The 19,101-nt window shown below is 39.4% G+C and overlaps 1 protein-coding gene and 1 long non-coding RNA gene across 4 annotated transcripts; one reads left to right on the plus strand and one right to left on the minus strand.

The window, feature by feature from the left end:
* The first annotated feature begins 3,425 nt into the window (after nucleotides 1-3,425).
* Nucleotides 3,426-8,061, plus strand: LOC143885316 (cell number regulator 8-like). The gene is made up of 3 exons (XM_077389429.1): nucleotides 3,426-3,724; nucleotides 4,793-4,995; nucleotides 7,629-8,061. Exons 1-3 carry the CDS (start codon nucleotides 3,466-3,468, stop codon nucleotides 7,857-7,859), a joined length of 693 nt encoding a protein of 230 aa, XP_077245544.1. The 5' UTR covers nucleotides 3,426-3,465; the 3' UTR covers nucleotides 7,860-8,061.
* Nucleotides 8,062-14,548: 6,487 nt separating this feature from the next.
* LOC143885323 (uncharacterized) lies at nucleotides 14,549-17,639 on the minus strand. Of its 3 annotated transcripts, none has more exons than XR_013253203.1 (4): nucleotides 17,394-17,639; nucleotides 16,079-16,198; nucleotides 15,944-15,978; nucleotides 14,549-14,749 (listed from the first exon to the last, which is right to left on the minus strand). It is a non-coding gene; the product is annotated as an uncharacterized LOC143885323 (long non-coding RNA). The 3 variants fall into 3 exon arrangements; XR_013253205.1 differs by having other exon boundaries at nucleotides 16,079-16,186; nucleotides 17,394-17,628; XR_013253208.1 differs by having other exon boundaries at nucleotides 16,079-16,183; nucleotides 17,394-17,618.
* Nucleotides 17,640-19,101: the final 1,462 nt, after the last annotated feature.

The raw sequence follows: 19,101 nt of genomic DNA on the forward strand, positions 1-19,101 counted from the left end.
AGATTTTGGATTCACAATCGGTTCTCAAAATCCAAAACAAACTCATCAAGGTGCATTTATATTAGCACTGAAAGATGTAGGAGTAAAAAATAATAAGTGCACCTTGAGGACATGGATACAATGGGGGCGCCCTTGTACTTGGTTTTTGCAACAGCGCCCTTCAATTTAGCATTTCTCTCTCTCTCTAGGCAATTTCCCATAAAGCCATTTCACGGCTCAATTTTGCCGGAGAGAACAGCCACCTCTGAATTAAATGAATTAAATCTGCTAGGTTGTTGTCTCCTGCAAAAGTGAGCAGTGAACTGGTTGTTCGTGAAATGGCTCAAGTTTTCAGGAGACAACAGCCCCCTCAGATGAATTAAATGATAAAGACAAAATCTGCTATAAGGTGATTGTTCTCTCCTGCAAGAGTGAGCCGTGAAATGGCTGTTTGCGAAATTGCCTAGACAATCCCTGTGTTTGTTGGATCGGGTCCCTCCTTTTCCCTCAAATTACATTTGATTTTAACCAGTTTTGGACTCTCAATCGGTTCTCAAAATCCAAAACAAACAGGACCATTTGTTTCTCTATCAAGGTGGGTTTTGAGGCCGAGGGAACATTTTTTGTTAGGAAATATTTTTCTTTCAATCCAAACATGGCCTAAAAATTCTTTACTAAATACTCTTGTTTTAACCATGGTTTTAAATTTCAGTTTCAGTACTGGTTTCGGACCCAGCGAAATCGAAATTTTGCTTGAAATCCGACGGACTAATAAAAGAATATTTTATTCTTTATTGAAATCCCTGAAATTTCGGTCGAAATTTCGGGATAATTATAAAATAATTTAAAAAATCAAAAAAATGGTCGAAATCCCTAAAATTTCACACAAAATTTAGGAAATAACAAAATTTCGACCGAAATTTCAAAATTTAATAACACGTTTCGAGTACGTGCCATTTCGGTTTCGGTCGAAATTTAAAACCATGGATTTAACAAACATTACATTTGATTTTGAGTCCAATGACCACTTTTGGACTCCCTATTGGTTCTCGAAATCCAGAACAAACATGGGCTTGAGTCTTTCTATGAAGGTGGTATCAAGGCTTGGGGGGGGGGGGATTTTTCCTTCGGAAATTTTAATGGGAAAAATTTTCGTTCAGAAATATTTTTCTTGCAATCCAACATGGCCCAAAAATTCTTTCATAAATACGTCTATATTTCCACTATTTCCTAACCAACCTCTCCCCATTTCTTTCATTTTGAGAACCAAAATCCACATATTTTGAGAACCGAATATAAGTCCAAATCGGATTATTTGACTCAAATTACATTTGATTTTGAGTCCAATAACCAGTTTTGGACATTCGATTGGTACTCAAAATCCAAAACAAACAGGGCCTTAAGTCTCTCTATCAAGGTGGATTTGGAGGCCTGGGGAAAATTTTCCTTCAGAAATATTTTTCTTGAAATCCAAACAGTGAATAAAATCTCCTTCAAAAAAACCTCTTGTTTTTTCACTATTTCCTATCTAACCTCTTAGGTATATTTTCTCCCCATTTCTTTCATTTTCCTCTATTCCAACTTCCAAGTAGCAAATGGAATAGGGCCAAGAAATTCCATAAAAAAATACCTCTCTACAGCTACTTCTCTTCCCATATCTTTCATCTTCCTTCTATGTCACGTATGTAGATGCAAATGCTTTTTCTTTACTATTTTCTTAGTAACAGCTCTTTCGTAAGTGTGGATGTAAGCAGTGAGCACTTCCATCTAAAATCCACAGATTGATTTGAGTTCAAATCGGATTATAAGATTATTTGACTCAAATTATGTTTGATTTTGAGCCCAATAACCAGTTTTGGACTCTCAATCGGTTCTCAAAATCCAAAACAAACAGTGCCCTAAAGTCTCTCTATCAAACTAGGTTTCGAAGCTTCATTCTCTCTAAGAGGGCAAACGGGTGGGCCAGGCAGGGTTTCACCCAACCCGTACGGGTCCTGGTGGTACAGGCCGGGTCACAAATGACCCGGAATCTTACAGGTCACTATTTTGTGAACCCAGATACAACCCATATGGGCTAGGTGGACCCGTGGGTCACCCTTTTTTTTTTTTTTTTAATTCCCGCACTATTGGATGATCCAAACCGTCCATGTGATGGGCCATAACTATAGGTTGTTCCCAAAAAATCATTTCCGCACGATGATCCTAGCCCTCTTATCTATATGGAGGAATTGCATATTATTATTTATGGAAACCTCTATAGATCAAAGGACTAGGATCATCTTATAGAAATGATTTTTCGGGCATAACATATCTACATTGTGTTCCATCACATGGACAGTTTATTACAGGGACCCGTGGATTTACCCAGAACCGTAAATTACGGGCTGGCCGGGTGGACCCGCCGGTCTGATTCGGAGAAAATCCTAGCAAAGCTTTTTATTCAGCAACGTAATTTAAGATGTTGTCCCGTGTTTGGATTACAAGGAAAAACTTTCTCTTGAAAAAAAAATCCTAGATTTCTAGGTTTTAGAGGGAAGTGGTATAGGTATGGATTTTATTTGAGGAATGATAATTTCCCTCCCTTTTCTTCCCCAACCAGCCCCCCTGCCTCCTTAGTGTAAAAAGGATGATGAGGTGACTCACTTGATCTTGCTTCTATGCTCAATGAATACACCTACAAAAACAAGGGCTTACAAATCAAGTGACCAGGATCATCCGATCATGCTGAGGCAAAAACGAAAGGCCGGATTGTTATCCATCCCTTGGATCAACGGATGGAGCACCTCCACGTGGCACAATGGGGGGGAGGGGAACCCAGTAGAACCCAACGGTTAGTTTAAAAAATAAGGAAATTATAAAGGAAAAATTGCCAACGAGGGATGCCAAAATACAAGAATTGTGAACGGGGGACACAATTTTGAAAAAATGTTAAAGAGGGCTGATAACCTCTTTTTGAGAGTTTGATAACCCCATTTAGAGGGTTGATAATCCCCTTTTAGAAACTTGATAACCCCAGTTTCGTCCCTCGTTAACAATTTTTCAAAAGTGCATCCCCTGTTCACAATTCTTGTATTTTGGAGTCCCCCATTGGCAAATTTTCCAATTATAAATTCACCTTCCATGGGCCACCCCATTGTACTACAAAAGAGTAGTCATAAATACGTTAGAGGGGCGTACATATCACGTCCCTTGCAATATAATAACTCTCGTTGGTAAAAAAAAAAAGGAAATTTATACACTCATCCCCTTTTCTTCCCTGGGCCATCCTACTGTAGTTCAAAAGAGTGGTCATAAATACACTAGATTGGAGTGGCCCTGGAAATAAAAGGGGGAGAATTTATCACTTCTATGTAGTAGCAATGTAGCATTCCAATATAATAACTCGGTTTTGACGCTGTGTAAAACGAAACGGAGAAAACGAGGTGGTCCGTTTCTATAAATAGTTCAGAGAGAGAGAGAGAGAGAGAGAGAGAGAGAGAGAGTACAATGCAGCAGAATCCAGACGAAGCGAGTCCTCTTCTGGCTGCATATACGAAGCCTCAAAAGGGTGGAGTTACCAAAATGAAGAGGGATCAAAAGGAGGAGTCTAAATCAGTGCAAGGATTGGGATGGACGGCAGATGGGTTGCCGTTAGGTAAGGGAGGTGTGGTTGGCGAACCCCCAGCCGTCCGATCTCAATGGGATTCCAGCTTTTTCGCCTGCCTCGGTCGGAATGACCAATTCTGTAGTAGCGATCTCGAAGTCTGTATGTTCCATCATAATTCCTATTCCATTCAATCCCCCTTTGTTTTTCCCGATTATATACACTAACAAAGGAAAAGATAAAACGGGTTTTAACCCCTATTGGTTACACTAAGAAGAAAACTGTTACGCACCGATTCGGATCGCAACGGATTTGATCTTGTTAGAGGGAAGATCGGCCTCTTGATCCACTTCAAGGGTGGGTCCTCCTTTGTGCACACGACACACTTTGGGAATAAATTTTCTGCCTCCTTTCATTAAATCAATTACAATTATTTATATTAATTCAAGTGCAATACTGATCCTAAACTTTAGCACCAACATCCTACCAAATCCTAAACAATAGCAACTTTCTTAAAAAAATTGCAAAGTGATAGCCACAACCTACACAAATTGTTTTTAACTAAAACAACCCAATAATTCACGTACATACCCAATCCCTAAAAAATCTCAACAAAGTGAATACGTAACAAAAAAGGAGAAAAGGGGTAGTTACCGTTACACCTCTTCAACTATGGCCAAATTCTACTTCTGACCCCATGGTATTGAGCGTTGACTTCACCAATGACATCCCTCATCTTTCAATAATGCTTGTTACGTGACGGGGTTGACGGAAACGAAAAAATTGTTAGGGGGTGTCTTTGGTGAATTTTGAATTATAAGGTGAAAAGTTAGGGGGTCTACTTAAAAATGTCAGAAAGTTGAGGGGGGTGTCTTTGGTACCTTCGATACCACGGGGTTAGAAGTAGAATTTGGCCATAGTTTAGGGGGTGTATCGGGGTCAATTTCATCTCTTTATTGTTGTTTAGGATATTAGGGAATTTTCGGATTATACCTTTGACGAATCTAAATTGATAATATTGCAGCAATCACTTTCTATGTTTATCTAGTGGGCAGCAATCACTTTCTATGTTTATCTAGTGATAAACATAGATATAGGTCTAACAAATATGTTTACCCACTAAGCTGAGATGTTGAAACTATCAGTTTTGGTTGGTCTCATAATCATTATTTCATTTTTGTTGTTGGTCTCGTCTGAAGTTTAAACTGAGAAACATGGTACATTGATCAGGTCTTCTTGGAAGCGTTGCTCCTTGTGTTCTGTACGGCAGTAATGTCGAGAGGCTAGGATCAAGTCCAGGGGCTTTTGCTAATCACTGCTTGACTTACACCTGTCTTTATCTGCTCGGAAACTCCTATTTTGGGTGGAATTGCATGGCTCCTTGGCTCTCATATCCTACACGCACAGCTATCCGCCGCAGATTCAATCTCGAGGCAAGTTTTTTAATTTTCTTTTGTGGTTTTTTGTTTCTCTCCCTAACTAATGGATAGCGTTGCTTATTTCCATGCTCAAGTTATATGCTAAAATTTCATTGCTATTAAGAATATGCTAAATTTGGGACGACTTTTTTCGTACTCTTGTATTCATTATTTAATTTGCTTTAAGCCTTTCTCAATGACTTGGTTTTCAGAAGCTTTCAGTGACTGGATTTTCTACTTCAACTTGTTCTCTCCTTTTCAATAATGCAATGCTGAAGTTTGTGTGATTGTAATGGGCCTAATGGTTATTTGAAATAATTTTAACTGGTTAGAAATATGGCTGTATTTCCCAATGGAAGGTTGACAAAGGTCAAGCCTAGTCCCCTTTGACATTCACAGTTGCTTCTAACAATTAGGTACTTCAATTTATTCCCATTTTCTCTTCCTTTTGGAGCCCCTTCAACACGGATCCAGGCCTCTTAAATGAGGACATAAAATACATTGGAAGGTCCACTTAAGCACAAACAGATTGACAACATTTGATCATGAAAAGGAACCTGAGCACACACTAATCAAATTCAAGCATGCTTTGCTTAATTTCCTCATTTTTCTTATGTACTTTTGTACTATGAATTTTTTTTTGAAAAGGACTTTTGTACTATGAATTATCTCCATATGCTTCAATCTTGGCCCAGTTTTCACTACTAATGTGTAGCTAGTCGATGCCAGTTCTGTTATCTTTTTTCTTTTTTGAAATGACGAAAATTTATTAATAGGAGAAAGCCATGACTGAGATGGTCAAGGAAAAAAGAAGATACAAGAACAGGAGCCCCCCTCGTGCGGTGGGTGCGTGGGTGTGTTTGGGGGGTGGGCGGCAGGCATCTCTGAGACTGCTCTAAATACTCCATCTCGGGCTAAACGAGATAATTTGACCTAATCAAATCAAATCAGAAGATTTGATCTTATTCTAATGTGATTTGATTTCATTCTCTAATATGCCCCCTCAAACGTATGTGGATTGAAAAATCGACATACGTTTGATTACAATATAATCCCCAATAATAATATAGAATTTTCCATTAGAATTCTTCACAAGAAAATAGAATCTTTTGATTTGAAGCGCACAGCCAAAATTTGAAGATGAATATTCCCTAATGTTGTTGCCAATGTATATTGCGGAAGAAAATGCCAGTTGTTGTTGTCCCGCGAAGAGATGGATCAAAACAAATCATAGCTTCAATGGGCTAGACAAGACTCAAGCCTCGATGGGAGAAGAGTAATGGGTCACTATGGACCAATGCCGAAATGGGCAAGAAATGGATCATAATGGACCAATGCCAGAATGGGCAAGAAATTGGTCATAATGGACCAATGCCGGAATGGTCAAGAATAGGCCACGATGGGCGGGACATCATGGGTCGGCTTTAGATACCGATCCTCATGAAAATGAAACTCTTTCAAGAACGCACTTCAAAAGAAATGAAGCACATAAACTGAAAGGAATGCATATTTGAGGCACGCACCTCAAAGAGGTATCTCAACTGAAATAGATAAATGGGAAAATTAACTTAGGATTTGGAAAAGAAGAGAGAAATCGGGCGTAGAAAGAAAAGCGACAATGGACGGCTGAGGATAATGGCAATGATATCAAAGACATCGGAAAGGCACAATGATAGACGGAAATTTAGACGGCACAAGGATTTTTTTTGGTGTGCATATCAAATTTGGGGGTGTACCATTTTACTAAAGATAGAAGAGGATATGCATTTCAGAGGAGACAAAGGAAGTGGGTGAATTGAGTAAATTGAGGAGATGACAAGACCTAAGCAATGCTCACTCTTGGGTTTCTGTGTAGCAATAAGCAACAAAGATATAGTTTTGGAAAGGTGGGGTAAGAACCATCACCGATATGTCCTCAAGAACAGAACTCCCTCTTTTTTTATTACGAGATATTACCCTTGTGATGTTTTGTAGAAGCAACAATGGCGGTGACGTGCTAGAGAAGTAGATCCGGGGCCAGGATCCGGTCATACCATGAATGCAGGCCTTGGAAACGATTTGGAGGTGGTAGCAACAAGGATGAAATCAGCGACTTCTTGCCAGTGAGAAGCGCATAGATTGTTGCATTCGGGAGTGCGCCTTACATTGCCAAGAACGGTACCTGGGGCTAGTTTATTTAGAAACTCAAAACAGAGACAAAACTATGGCCGGGAGATGAGGTAAGAGGAGAGAAATGGGACATACGATCCAGAGGCGGGATAGAGAAAGGTCAAGCAAGATATCAACACAAGGACGAGGACAGAAACAATGGCAAATGCAGAAACTGAAGCTATTGTGAGGGGAAAAAAATAGAAAAGCAGCAGGCAGAGGATAGGGTGGCTTTGATACCATGATAAATTTGGATTTTCCTTTAAACTTCGTTGATTACAATGAACCCTAACAGTGCTTATATGGAGCACTGAAGGAATAAACAAAGAAAGAAAAAGATAACAATAAAAGGAGATTATGCTAGTCTAATTCACTCACCTAATCTAGCCAACTAAATAATCTGACCCAATCAAATCGAATCAGAAGATTTGATCTTATTCTAACGTGATTTGATTTCATTCTCTAATAGTACAGATGATTATTTATTGTTGTGAGAACAGGGTAGCTGCGAGGCATTATCTAGATCCTGTGGATGTATCATAGAGGACGATGTGCTGCGCGAGCAGATGGAATCGGCATGTGATTACACCACTCACTTCTTCTGCCATCTATGTTCTCTCTGCCAGGAAGGGAGAGAGCTGCGCCGCAGGCTGCCTCATCCAGGATTTAATGGGCGCTCAATCCTGGTTATGATTCCCCCAACAGAACAAACAATGGGTCGCGGAGCTTAAGATCAAACAACTTTAGCCCAGATGGATGCATAATCTAAGTCTAAACTACACTTTTTTGGTATGGTTCAAGAAATATCTCTTTGTTTGCTTGACCTGAAATAAGATATTGGTTTGCAAACTCATATGACATCTTATATTGTAGGACCTAAAAGGGGATTTTTTAATGCATCTTATGTCATAAAAAGTAATTTTTTTTAGCACATGGCATTTTCTCATTGCAGGTCCCTGCTAGGTGGTACTCTCTCTCCATATCATTTTCCTATGTTATCATTGTTAGATTATTGTTTCTACTTTCTGCTTTGAATTTGATTGGGAAATCAAATTAATTTGTCACCCCATCAAAACTGTTGGGAGGTGGAGAGTGTGCACTTGATGATAAACCCTTGTCACAAGCCAAACTTTTCCTTTTGGCTTTACTTCCTTTTCCTTGCCTTGAAGTCCTTGCTCTAATACATGGGCTCACGCTTGTTTCTGATCATCTAGGTTCCTGGGCATTGCCCATTTCTTTTTGTTTTTTATAAAATCCTGTCGTCATTCAACAAAAAAGCGAGGCCTCAAACAATCACACCTGTAAACTAAAAGATCAAGCCAATCATCCAATCCTAACATTCAATAATGGCAGGTGGAGGGGCTTCTTTTTCCTTTTGTTAAAGATGAATGCTAGATTCACAGGCGAGCATAGGGCGGCCCTATTGGTTAAATTCCACTCAAGACATTTATGATCTTAATTTTTTGTGCCATCTTAAATGGGATTGACCAATGTGGCTATATGGGCGCCCTTTGCCTTCTTTTTTGCAGGGGTGCCTGTGAGTCTAAACTAAGGTTTTAAATTTCGGTTTGGATACCGATTTCGGACCTCACCGAAATCTGAAATTTCGGGCCGAAATCTCGTAATAATTAAAAAAGATTATTTAATTAATTTCGAATTCGAAATTTTGTAACATTTCTTTCTTTCTTTTTTTAAATAAATTTTCTCGAAATGGGGTTTCGCGAAATTTCGGATTTCAAACCATGCTCTAAACTATGGTTTTAAATTTCGACAGAAACGAAATCAACTATACGCGAAATCCACTATCCACCGCTTTTTTAATTGGAACAGCCACCTCTAGTGTAAAAGAGTAGTCATAAGTCGAAAGAGGGGGCTACCCCAAGTAAACAAAGCGGCGAATAGATCACTTCCCAAAAAAAATCCAATATTGGGGCTGTTCAACACTGGACAACAGGCAGGGTTTATTTTATCCTTGAATAGGCTTACTAGGCTCTGTTCATGTGGACATTTGTTCTTGAACCTTGACCAAAACAAAATGTGTTAATGGAGGGCAATATAATTTCAGGATACAATTATACAAGTAGGATAGCCAATTACATGAACAGCTTACCCAAGGATTTTTATGAACGTCCTCAGTCTTTTTTTCTCTGTTTTATACGTTGAATCCAAACAGTTGAAAATTATATGTAAGTACACTTCAGGTTCATAGACAAACGGGATTTGCTAGGGAACTTTACGGAAAGGTATTTCGCGGCTGACTTTTGCATAGTAAGAGAACAGCCTGTGTAGAAGTGAAGTGAGCCTGTGTAGAAATTTGCTGAAAAGTGAGCCTGTGTAGAAGTTCTCTCGTGCAAAACTCAGCCTCGAAATGCCTTTCCCCAAAATTCCCTAGCAAATCCCACCACAAAAGGTACATTATTATAATGTAGGAATTTGCTAGGAAATTTCACAGGGAGCCATTTCGTTGCTGGCTTTTGCATCTGAGAAGAGCCACAGAGGTTGACTTTTTGTCACATTTTGTCTTATTCATTTAATTCATCTGAGGTGGCTTTTCACACATGCAAAAGCCAGCCGCAAAATGGCTTTCCGCAAAATTTCTTACCAAATCCCTTGTATGTACGTGTCTGGTGTCCTCACCTAGGTGATAATATTTTTAAAAAACTACAATGGGCCCACATGGTTCGATGATCCAAACCATTGATTTGTTGGCCCCAACTAAGAAGGGCTGTCCCTAAAAAGCATCTCCATAAGATGATCTTAACCTTCTGTAGAGGTTCTTACAATGTGGCTTCCCACTATAGAGGGTTAGGATTATCCTATTGAGATGATTTTCGAGGCACGGACCCATCTATGTTGGGGCCCAACAAATGAACGGTTTGGATCATTGAACCATGTGGACCCCACTGTATTACTTCTACCTACCGTACAAGTAATTGGAATTTAGACATTATTATTGATTCGCCAGCATGTGTAACTAAAAACTATGAGTGTGAATATCATTTCCCCTATAACTTTTTAGGGATTTGCTAGGGTCCAACGCAAAAGGCATTTCGTGGCTGGTCTCCTGGCTTTAACTCCAACAAAAAAACTGCAGGATTTGCTTTTGACTCGGAACTCAGAGCAGAGAACCATCCAGTCCCAACTGGATTTCAAATCGGGAACAAGACCAGCCACCTCGTGAATGGAGACAAAAGCAGCATTTCGCGGCTGGTTTTTTGTAGAGGTTTCTACAATGTAGATGGGCAGTCCCCCAAAAGCATCTCCATATAATGATCTCAATCCGTAGAGGTCTCTACAATATAGCTTCCCTCTATAGATTGAAGGGTTAGTATCATCCTATTGAGATGATTCAGGGCATGGCCCATCTGTGTCGGGCCCAACAAATGAGCTGTTTGGGCCTCGAACCATGTGGACCCCACTGTATTATTTTAAATGAATTGGAATTTCGACATTATTATTGATTTGCCAGCATGTGTGTCATGCATAATTTGAAGGGTGTCTATATAAGCCTCCGTTGGAATGTAAAATAAGGAGTGCCATAACTAAAAACTATGAGTGTGAATACCATTTCCCCGATAATTTGTATGTGTTTTTAAGGGCAAATTATTAAAAAAATGCAAAGTTTATGCGAAATTGTGAATAAAAGGTAGTGATTTGAAATTTATAAAAAAGGAGTTGTCAAGTGAGAGAAGAAGGCTTTTAGGACAAATATACCCCTCCTACCTCTTTTTTCTCTCCACCTTTTTGAACTTATCCCTATGCACTTATTACCTTCTCACCTACCACCTTCTTCTTCCTCAAGACTTTTCTAACGTGGAAAACTCCATGGAATGGTTTTGAAGGTTGCCATTTAGAACAGGGTTTGATAATCATGATGGTTTATTCATGATAAACTTATCGAAGGAGTGTTATAAAATGCAAAGAAGATGAATTTTGAGCTTAAAATTGAATTTTGTTGTTTTCCCCATTTTCAAGATAAATCCATTTTCTTTGCATTTTTTTATTCTAAAACATCAAAATCAAGCTTCAATTTATGGTTGCCTGCATGACACTAAGATCACAATGTATATCCCTATTATCCTTCGAATTTTTACTCAATTTGAAAATAAAAATCTTTGGAATTACCCCTATTCTACTGGCTTCCGTCGGAAGTCCGAACAAAACTTCGGACTTCCGAATGGAAGCCAGTATACATAACCAAAATATTGGTTCCATTCGGAAGTCAGTCAAACTTTGTAGTTCGGTAATTGTCATATGTTAGTGCATCCTTTTGGTATTTTTTCGTAATTTTAATACTTTGCTTCCATTTTTTCGTAATTTTTCATTTAAAACTTAGCACTTCAGCCACAAATCCGTAATGATTACTATTTTTTGCAAGTAATGATTACTATTTTTTGCAATTATGCTTTTGCTAGCCACCTTTGCACCCATATTACTTCTGCCAATCTTTGCATCAAATGATGGGCCACAAGCCGAGAAGTTGCCTCGGCAAAGGTGGCTAGCAAATTCCCATACAAAAAAGGGAAATGTTATCCACACTACTGTATTTTGATGATGGCACTCCTCATTTAATTAAAAGTACGATATGGCCCACCATAGGATGATCCAAAGCGTTAATTAGATGGGCCACAGCCTAAATTGGTTGTGTCGCAAAAATCATTTCTATAGGTTGATCCTAACCCTCCGATCTGTAGAGGGTTAGGACCAACCCTCTAACATTCTAATCAGAGGGTTAGGATAAACTTACGGAAATGCTTTTTGGGGCAAAACCTATTTAGGCTGTGGCCCATCTAATGGACGATTTGGATCATCCTATGGTGCGGGCCATACCGTACTTTTAATAAAGTGAGGAGTGTCCTCATCAAAATACGGTAGTGCGGATAACATTTCCCAAAAATATCTTAAAAAATACGGCAAAAATCCGGGTGACACGCGGGTCGACCCGGCCCGTACGGGCCCGATGTGAGAACCACATTTTCTACCCCGGAATCACTAGGGAACCAAATTTTATACCTCGGAACCACTAGGGAACCACATTTTATACCCCGGAACCACTAGGGAACCACATTTTTTACCTCAGAACCACTACGGAACCACATTTTATACCCCAGAACCATTACAGAACCACATTTTATACCTCGGAACCACTATGGAACCACATTTTATACCTCGGAACCACTAGGGAACCACATTTTATACCCTCGAACCTCTACCGAACCACATTTTATGCCTCAGAACCACTAGGGAACCACATTTTCTACCCCGGAACCACTAGGGAAACACATTTTATACCTCGGAACCACTAAGGAACCACATTTTCTACTCCGGAACCACTAGGGAACCACATTTTCTACTCCAGGACCACTAGGGAACCACATTTTCTACCCCGGAACCACTAGGGAATCACATTTTCTACCCCGGAACCACTAGGGAACCACATTTTATACCCCGGAACCACTAGGGAACCACATTTTATACTCCAGAACCACTACGGAACCACATTTTATACCCCGGAACCACTAGGGAACCACATTTTATACCCCGGAACTACTAGGGAACCACATTTTATACCCCGGAACCATTACGGAACCACATTTTATAAGCCGGAAACACTAGGGAACCACATTTTCTACCACGGAACCACTACGGAACCACATTTTATACCCCGGAACCACTACGGAACCACATTTTATACCTCGGAACCACTAGGGAACCACATTTTATACCTCGGAACCACTAGGGAACCACATTTTCTACTCCGGAACCATTAGGGAACCACATTTTATACCCCGGAACCACTAGGGAACCACATTTTTTACCCCGGAACCACTAGGGAACCACATTTTATACCCCACAACCACTATGGAACCACATTTTATACCTCAGAACCACTACGGAACCACATTTTATACATCGGAACCACTAAGGAACCACATTTTCTACTCCGGAACCACTTGGGAACCACATTTTCTACCCCGGAACCACTACGGAACCACATTTTCTACTCCGGAACTACTTGGGAACCATATTTTCTACCCCGGAACCACTACGGAACCACATTCTATACTCCGGAACCACTAGGGAACCACATTTTATACCTCATAACAACTAGGGAACCACATTTTATACCCCGGAACCACTAGGGAATCACATTTTCTACCCTGGAACCACTACCGAACCACATTTTATGCTTCGGAACCACTAGGGAACCACATTTTCTACCCCGGAACCACTAGGGAACCACATTTTATACATCGGAACCACTAGGGAACCACATTTAATACCCCAGAACCACTAGGGAACCACTACGGTACCACATTTTATACCTCGGAACCACTAAGGAACCACATTTTCTACTCTGAAACCACTAGGAAACCACATTTAATACCCTGGAACTACTAGGGAACCACATTTTCTACCTCGGAACCACTTCGAAACCACATTTTATACCCCGGAACCACTAAATTCTAACATGTAACCAAACATGATTGTATACATAGAGAGAGATAGAGAGAGGGCAAGATAAACATTGCAACCAAACAAAGAGTCTCATAAATAGGGTGAAAAAACCATAAATAGAGCTTGGAAACATTGGCAATGGAGCTTGGAAACGTTGGCAATGGAGTTTTTTTCCAAAACTACAATGGCAATGGTAAGCTTCAAAAACCTTCCATGAAGTCTTGAGGAAGAAGACGGTGGTAGGTAAATGGCAACCTTCAAAACCTTCTCATGGAGTTTTTCACGTTAGAAATGCCTTGAGGAAGAAGGTGGTAGGTGAGAAGGTAATAATGTATAGGCATAGGTGAAATAGTGGAGGGAAAAAAGAGGTAGGAGGGGTATATTTGTCCTAAAAGCCATCTTCTCTCACCTGACAACACTTTTTTTATAATTTTCAAATCACTACCCTTTATTCACAATTTAGACAAAACTTTGCATTTTTTTAATAATTTTCCCTATTTTTAATCTTGAGCAATGATAGATACAAGGGAGCCCTTGCATAAAGAGCCGCAAAAGGGGTCTTCATTGGGTCCACGTCATTTTCAGTTACATTTTAAAATCGGTTGAAAAAGCAAAATCAGTTAATTTGACGACGGGATCCAATCAAGAGCATTTTTTGGGTCTTTATGCAAGGGCTCCCTTGTATCTGTCATTCATCTTTTATCTTTCTCTTCCCAGTCAATTTTCATTGGTTTTTTGTTCTGAAAATGCAATAACTCCAAGGTATACGAACAAGACATAAATTATTTGCACGAAAAAAAGGGCGGCCAAGTGCGTGAGGCTCCTGAGTCCTGCCATTGCAAGTTCTGGGGAGGGCCAGATGTACACAGCCTTTACCCCTACTTTGCAGAGAGGCTGTTTCCGTGACTCGAGCCCGTGCAAATAAATAAATTATTTGCACGAAGAAGAAATAAATACTGACTTTACGCTCAACCATCTATATAAAATATACAAAAATCTTTTAAAAATTTTACATCTCTCTCTAGTACAGTTAAGTAGACTCTAGTACAGTTGAGTAGAGTAACGTCTAGTTTCCATAACCAACTTGTCAACATCCCTCACTTGTCTATCCATGACCAACTTCTCTACTTCCCTGACTTGTCTATCCATGAATGGGTTTTCCCTGCAAAGAAAATAAATAAAGAATTTAGACCCTGTTTGGATTGTACTTTCCATGATTTAGAGGGAAATTTTATAATTATGTCTAATTCAGAGGGATATCATCATAAATTGGAGGTCCCTCTAAACAAAAATTGAATATGGCTTCTTCAAATTATCTGTTTTGTGAGTGTATACAAAGTAGGCAATTCTAGACATTTTTTCTGTACAAACTGTTCCAGAAAATTCCTGCAATCCAATAATATATTTTTGGGTGCTTTCGGCAATCCACATACAGAGAGATGGATAATCTACACCAATGATTTCATCATCCACATATCTCATACATATGATTCGCAGTTCGCACAATAATAAATTTGAATTGGGTAGAAGATTACAAATCGTTTCACCTTTGCTATGAGTAAGTTCTTTGCCCAAAACTCAGCCTTTCACTTTTTTGTTGAAGACTGCTTAAAAATTTTGTTTTTCATTGTGCTATGTTTGGATGCCTCGACATCGTTTGGGCAAGTAAAGGGCAGGGAAGAGTCATGATTGTAAAACCCAAGTATTTTATGGTGTTTGGATGAAAAGGAGTTACAGAGAGATAGAGCGAGATAACCTATTGTTTGGGTTATTCCTTATCCTTATGGAACTGCAGACATGCCACGACACCCGCAAGTAGCTGACAACCCAATAAAGCAGTAGAAAAGTGCTTGTTGCCAAACTCAACATTTTATGATAATTTTTGGGAGATGATTTTTTCCAAACCCCCCCCCCCCCGGTAGGATTATGCTTCCCCCTTTTAATGTGATTTTGACATAAAAAAGCGTTTAAAGTCCGCCCACAATTCACGTAAAAGGCTGGCGCATAATCCTGGGGGGTGGTGAAAAAATCATCTCCCTTTTTTTAGCTTAGGAATTGCTTGAAGATGCCAGGCATGTGACATCCAAACAGAGCCTAATAGTAAGATTAAAGCCATATTTGGCAATCAATGAAATTTTTTACCATGGAATATTAGTTTATCAAATGAAGAGAGAGACGCAAGTTGAACCACGAGTCACTTAGTAGTGACGGAGGTGAAACAACCTGAAAAGATTTATCTCTATTGATCATGTATGTGTTTTTATATAGAATATAATAAGGATCCCATATCTTTAGGATTATAATTGTTGAAGGAGAAAAAAAAGGGAATTGTATTAAAAAAAATGTGTGATCTTACATTACGAGTGTCTGGAATCTTGAATCGACGGCCGCCTGCAAGAAATTTGGATTCCACAGTGAAGAAAATTGTAGATAAATTTGGATTTCAGCCTAAAAAAACCTCTCAGAAGGAAGAAATTAAGTTGGAATTTACCAGCGCCGGTAAGGCCGGGCGGAGGAAGGAAGGAATGTGTCTCTGGGCCTCTATAGTCGATCTCGTACACCGACGGCGAGCTTGAATCCACCACTTCAGTAGCTCCTGCTGTCACAAACCCTAAAGATTATTTAGGGTTTTGGATACCTCTAAAAAAAATTTACATATATAATCTTATAAGTACATGGTCACTGAAACGTTAAATGTGATTATCTGCAAATAATGGTCAAAATGGCTTTATAAATGATATAGTCAATGAGTTCCAAAGAGGGATTAAAGTCCCATTTGTAAATAAGATGAACTTGAAATAATCTCATTTGCATATGAAGACCCATTTTTCTAGCATCTAAAGAGGGCCTAAGGCCATGTTTGGCAACATGAATTTTTTTCCATGGAATATTAGCATATCCAATGGTGAGGAAGGCAGGGGTAAGGCTGTGTACATCTAGCCCTCCCCATGGTGAGGAAGGCAGGGGTAAGACTGCGTACATCTAGCCCTCCCCAGACCCCACAATGGTGGAGCCTCGTGCACTCGGCTGCCCTTTCTTTTTAATGGTGAGGAAGGCAGGAAAGTGAGGGAACTGAGAGACAATTGAATATTAGCATATCCAGCTCTCAAGTCTCTCCTCTTCTCCCATCCTCCCTACTCCTCTCCCACCTCTAGATAAATTATCATTCCTCGCAAAAAACAATTCATGGCTGCCAAACATGGCCTAAATGTCTTAGAAAATCATGGCTTAGTTGTCTGCAATCTTGTCAGAGAGAACTTTCCTTGAAAAAGATCCTTGAAAAAGAAAGAAGACACAAAACAGTAAGAGTACAGAACTCAAACTAAAGAGGACCTGCTAAGGTTATGTTTGGCAACATTGAAATTCTTTTTACTGGAATATTATATTCACAAGTGGTGAGAGAGGGATAGGAAGAATGGGAGAGGGAGATAGTTGAGAGGGCATGAGTAAGGGGATGGTCCCAAGTGGCTGAAAAATATGGAAAGAAAAAAACTATACTTAAGAGTAGATTTTTTCTTTTCCTTATTTTTAAGCCTCTTCTCACCCTCTTCTCAGTCATTCCCTCTATATTCTCTCCTCCCACACCACCCTCCTTGCTCCTCTCTTACTACTTGATAAAAACTTATATTCCATGGAAAAAATTCATGGCTGCCAAACATGGCCTAAATGTCTTAGAAAATCATGTCTACAATCTTGTTAGAAAAAACTTTCCTTGAACAAGAAAGAAGATACAAAACCATAATTTGCATAGTTGCACCACAGAGAGAAGAAGAATAAGAAGAAAGCAAGCTCTGAGATGTTCCAACCGTGGGACAATAAAGCTGGGCGGGTTAGAATAAGGAGCAAAACCGCCAAGGCGAAGCTGGTGCCATGTCTGAGCTCCATTGCACTCTTATTGTTTCTTCTTTCTTCTTTTGTCCCTAAAGATCAAACTGATAATTCTAAGTCATGGATGAGGCTAGAAGATGAAAAATTTCAGCTTCAGGACATTAAGATTGTCACCATCCAAACAGCAAGAGGTTGCAAGGAAGAGATAGTGATGTGAAGGTTGGGTTGCTGTTATTCAGTGGCTCCCACAATACAACTAAGCAATGGGATTGGATTCATTTTTTTTTCAAAGAGACAACCCCATGTGTTTGTATTCATTGATAGTGAGGAACTGAGGACAGCCATTAGCACACACTTGACTGGTTGTGGGCCCACCAAGTGAAGTTATTTTGGGTGCACAATCTATCCATCATAACCGTCGATTCCATCATCTGAATCTTACTCTTAAATTCTCATTAATTGGATGATTTAACCGTCGAAAGAAATGTGATGATTCATCCCATGGTTAAAAACATCCAATTGATGCAATTAGTATGCCATGGCCCACCCAGACCACAATACCATTACTTTCCATTTTTTCACATAAAAATCAATAAACACCAATACAATATCATGATAATTTACTAGGTTATTTAAAGAGCTTCTACCAACAATTGAGAAAATCATATTCTTCATCAAATAACCAACCCTTGAAGAAAATCATATAAATAAATAAACTACCTTAAAAAAAATTTCAAGTAAGCACATTCGTACAAAATTATTTGGCAAATTCAATGAATTAATAAATAAAAACATTTAAAACATTTTTTTGAATGATAGTAATTTTATTAAATCAGAGAAGGAAACCGAGATGGTAAGCATAAGACAAGAGATAAGCATACAACCAATAAACAAGCAAAAAAGGCTACGGAGGGAGAAAATCAAACAACCACAATGATGCTCGGTCCATCCCTTCTCGAGCAGGCCAGTCCGCTTCGCCAACCTCCTAACAGGACGGAAGGAGACTTGGAAACCTTCAATCCAGCATTGGATCCCTCAATAAAGTCTGCAAATTTCCAAGGGCATGGGCTTCTCATGTCCAACCCACTTATCACATTAAGGGAGTCCCTTTCCATAGTAAGCCGGCTCAAGTCGACTCCCCTAGTCGTATACCTAATGCCATGCATTACTGCTCTCACTTCTGCTCCCTTAGAGTTGTTGCTCCCACTTCCGCGAGTCCTTTATCATGTCCTTTTTCATAATTGGACCCGAGAAAGCCCCGATAGTTAGGCCGGCGTCGTCCCTAAATTTCAAATATTTTTATATTTTTCAAATGAAATTATTTTCCTATTTTCTTGTATACTCTATCTATTTTACGAGAATTTATATGATGGGTGGCCGTGAAAACACGTGAAGTCTGAACAGATGAACGGTTTGGATCATCGAAAAAAGTGGGCCGTACCTACTTTTTTCAGACTTCACGTGTTTTCACGGCCACCCATCATATAAATTCTCCTATTTTACATATCATTTTCTTAATCTCCCCTTTTCAAAAAATTTACATTATTTACAATGTAAATTTACATCTATACCTTTTCATTTATAAGCACATGTCATGTATTCCAGGGTGGTACTAGTATCGTACAATTACAAGCAACTTCCCACATGTGGGTGTGACATGAGATGAAGTATAAAGAAGAATTTTTA

Source organism: Tasmannia lanceolata, unplaced genomic scaffold, assembly GCF_043159265.1.
Source record: "Tasmannia lanceolata isolate RefF3 unplaced genomic scaffold, GAP_Taslan_0.1 ptg000002l, whole genome shotgun sequence".
Classification (NCBI taxonomy): Eukaryota; Viridiplantae; Streptophyta; class Magnoliopsida; order Canellales; family Winteraceae; genus Tasmannia; species Tasmannia lanceolata.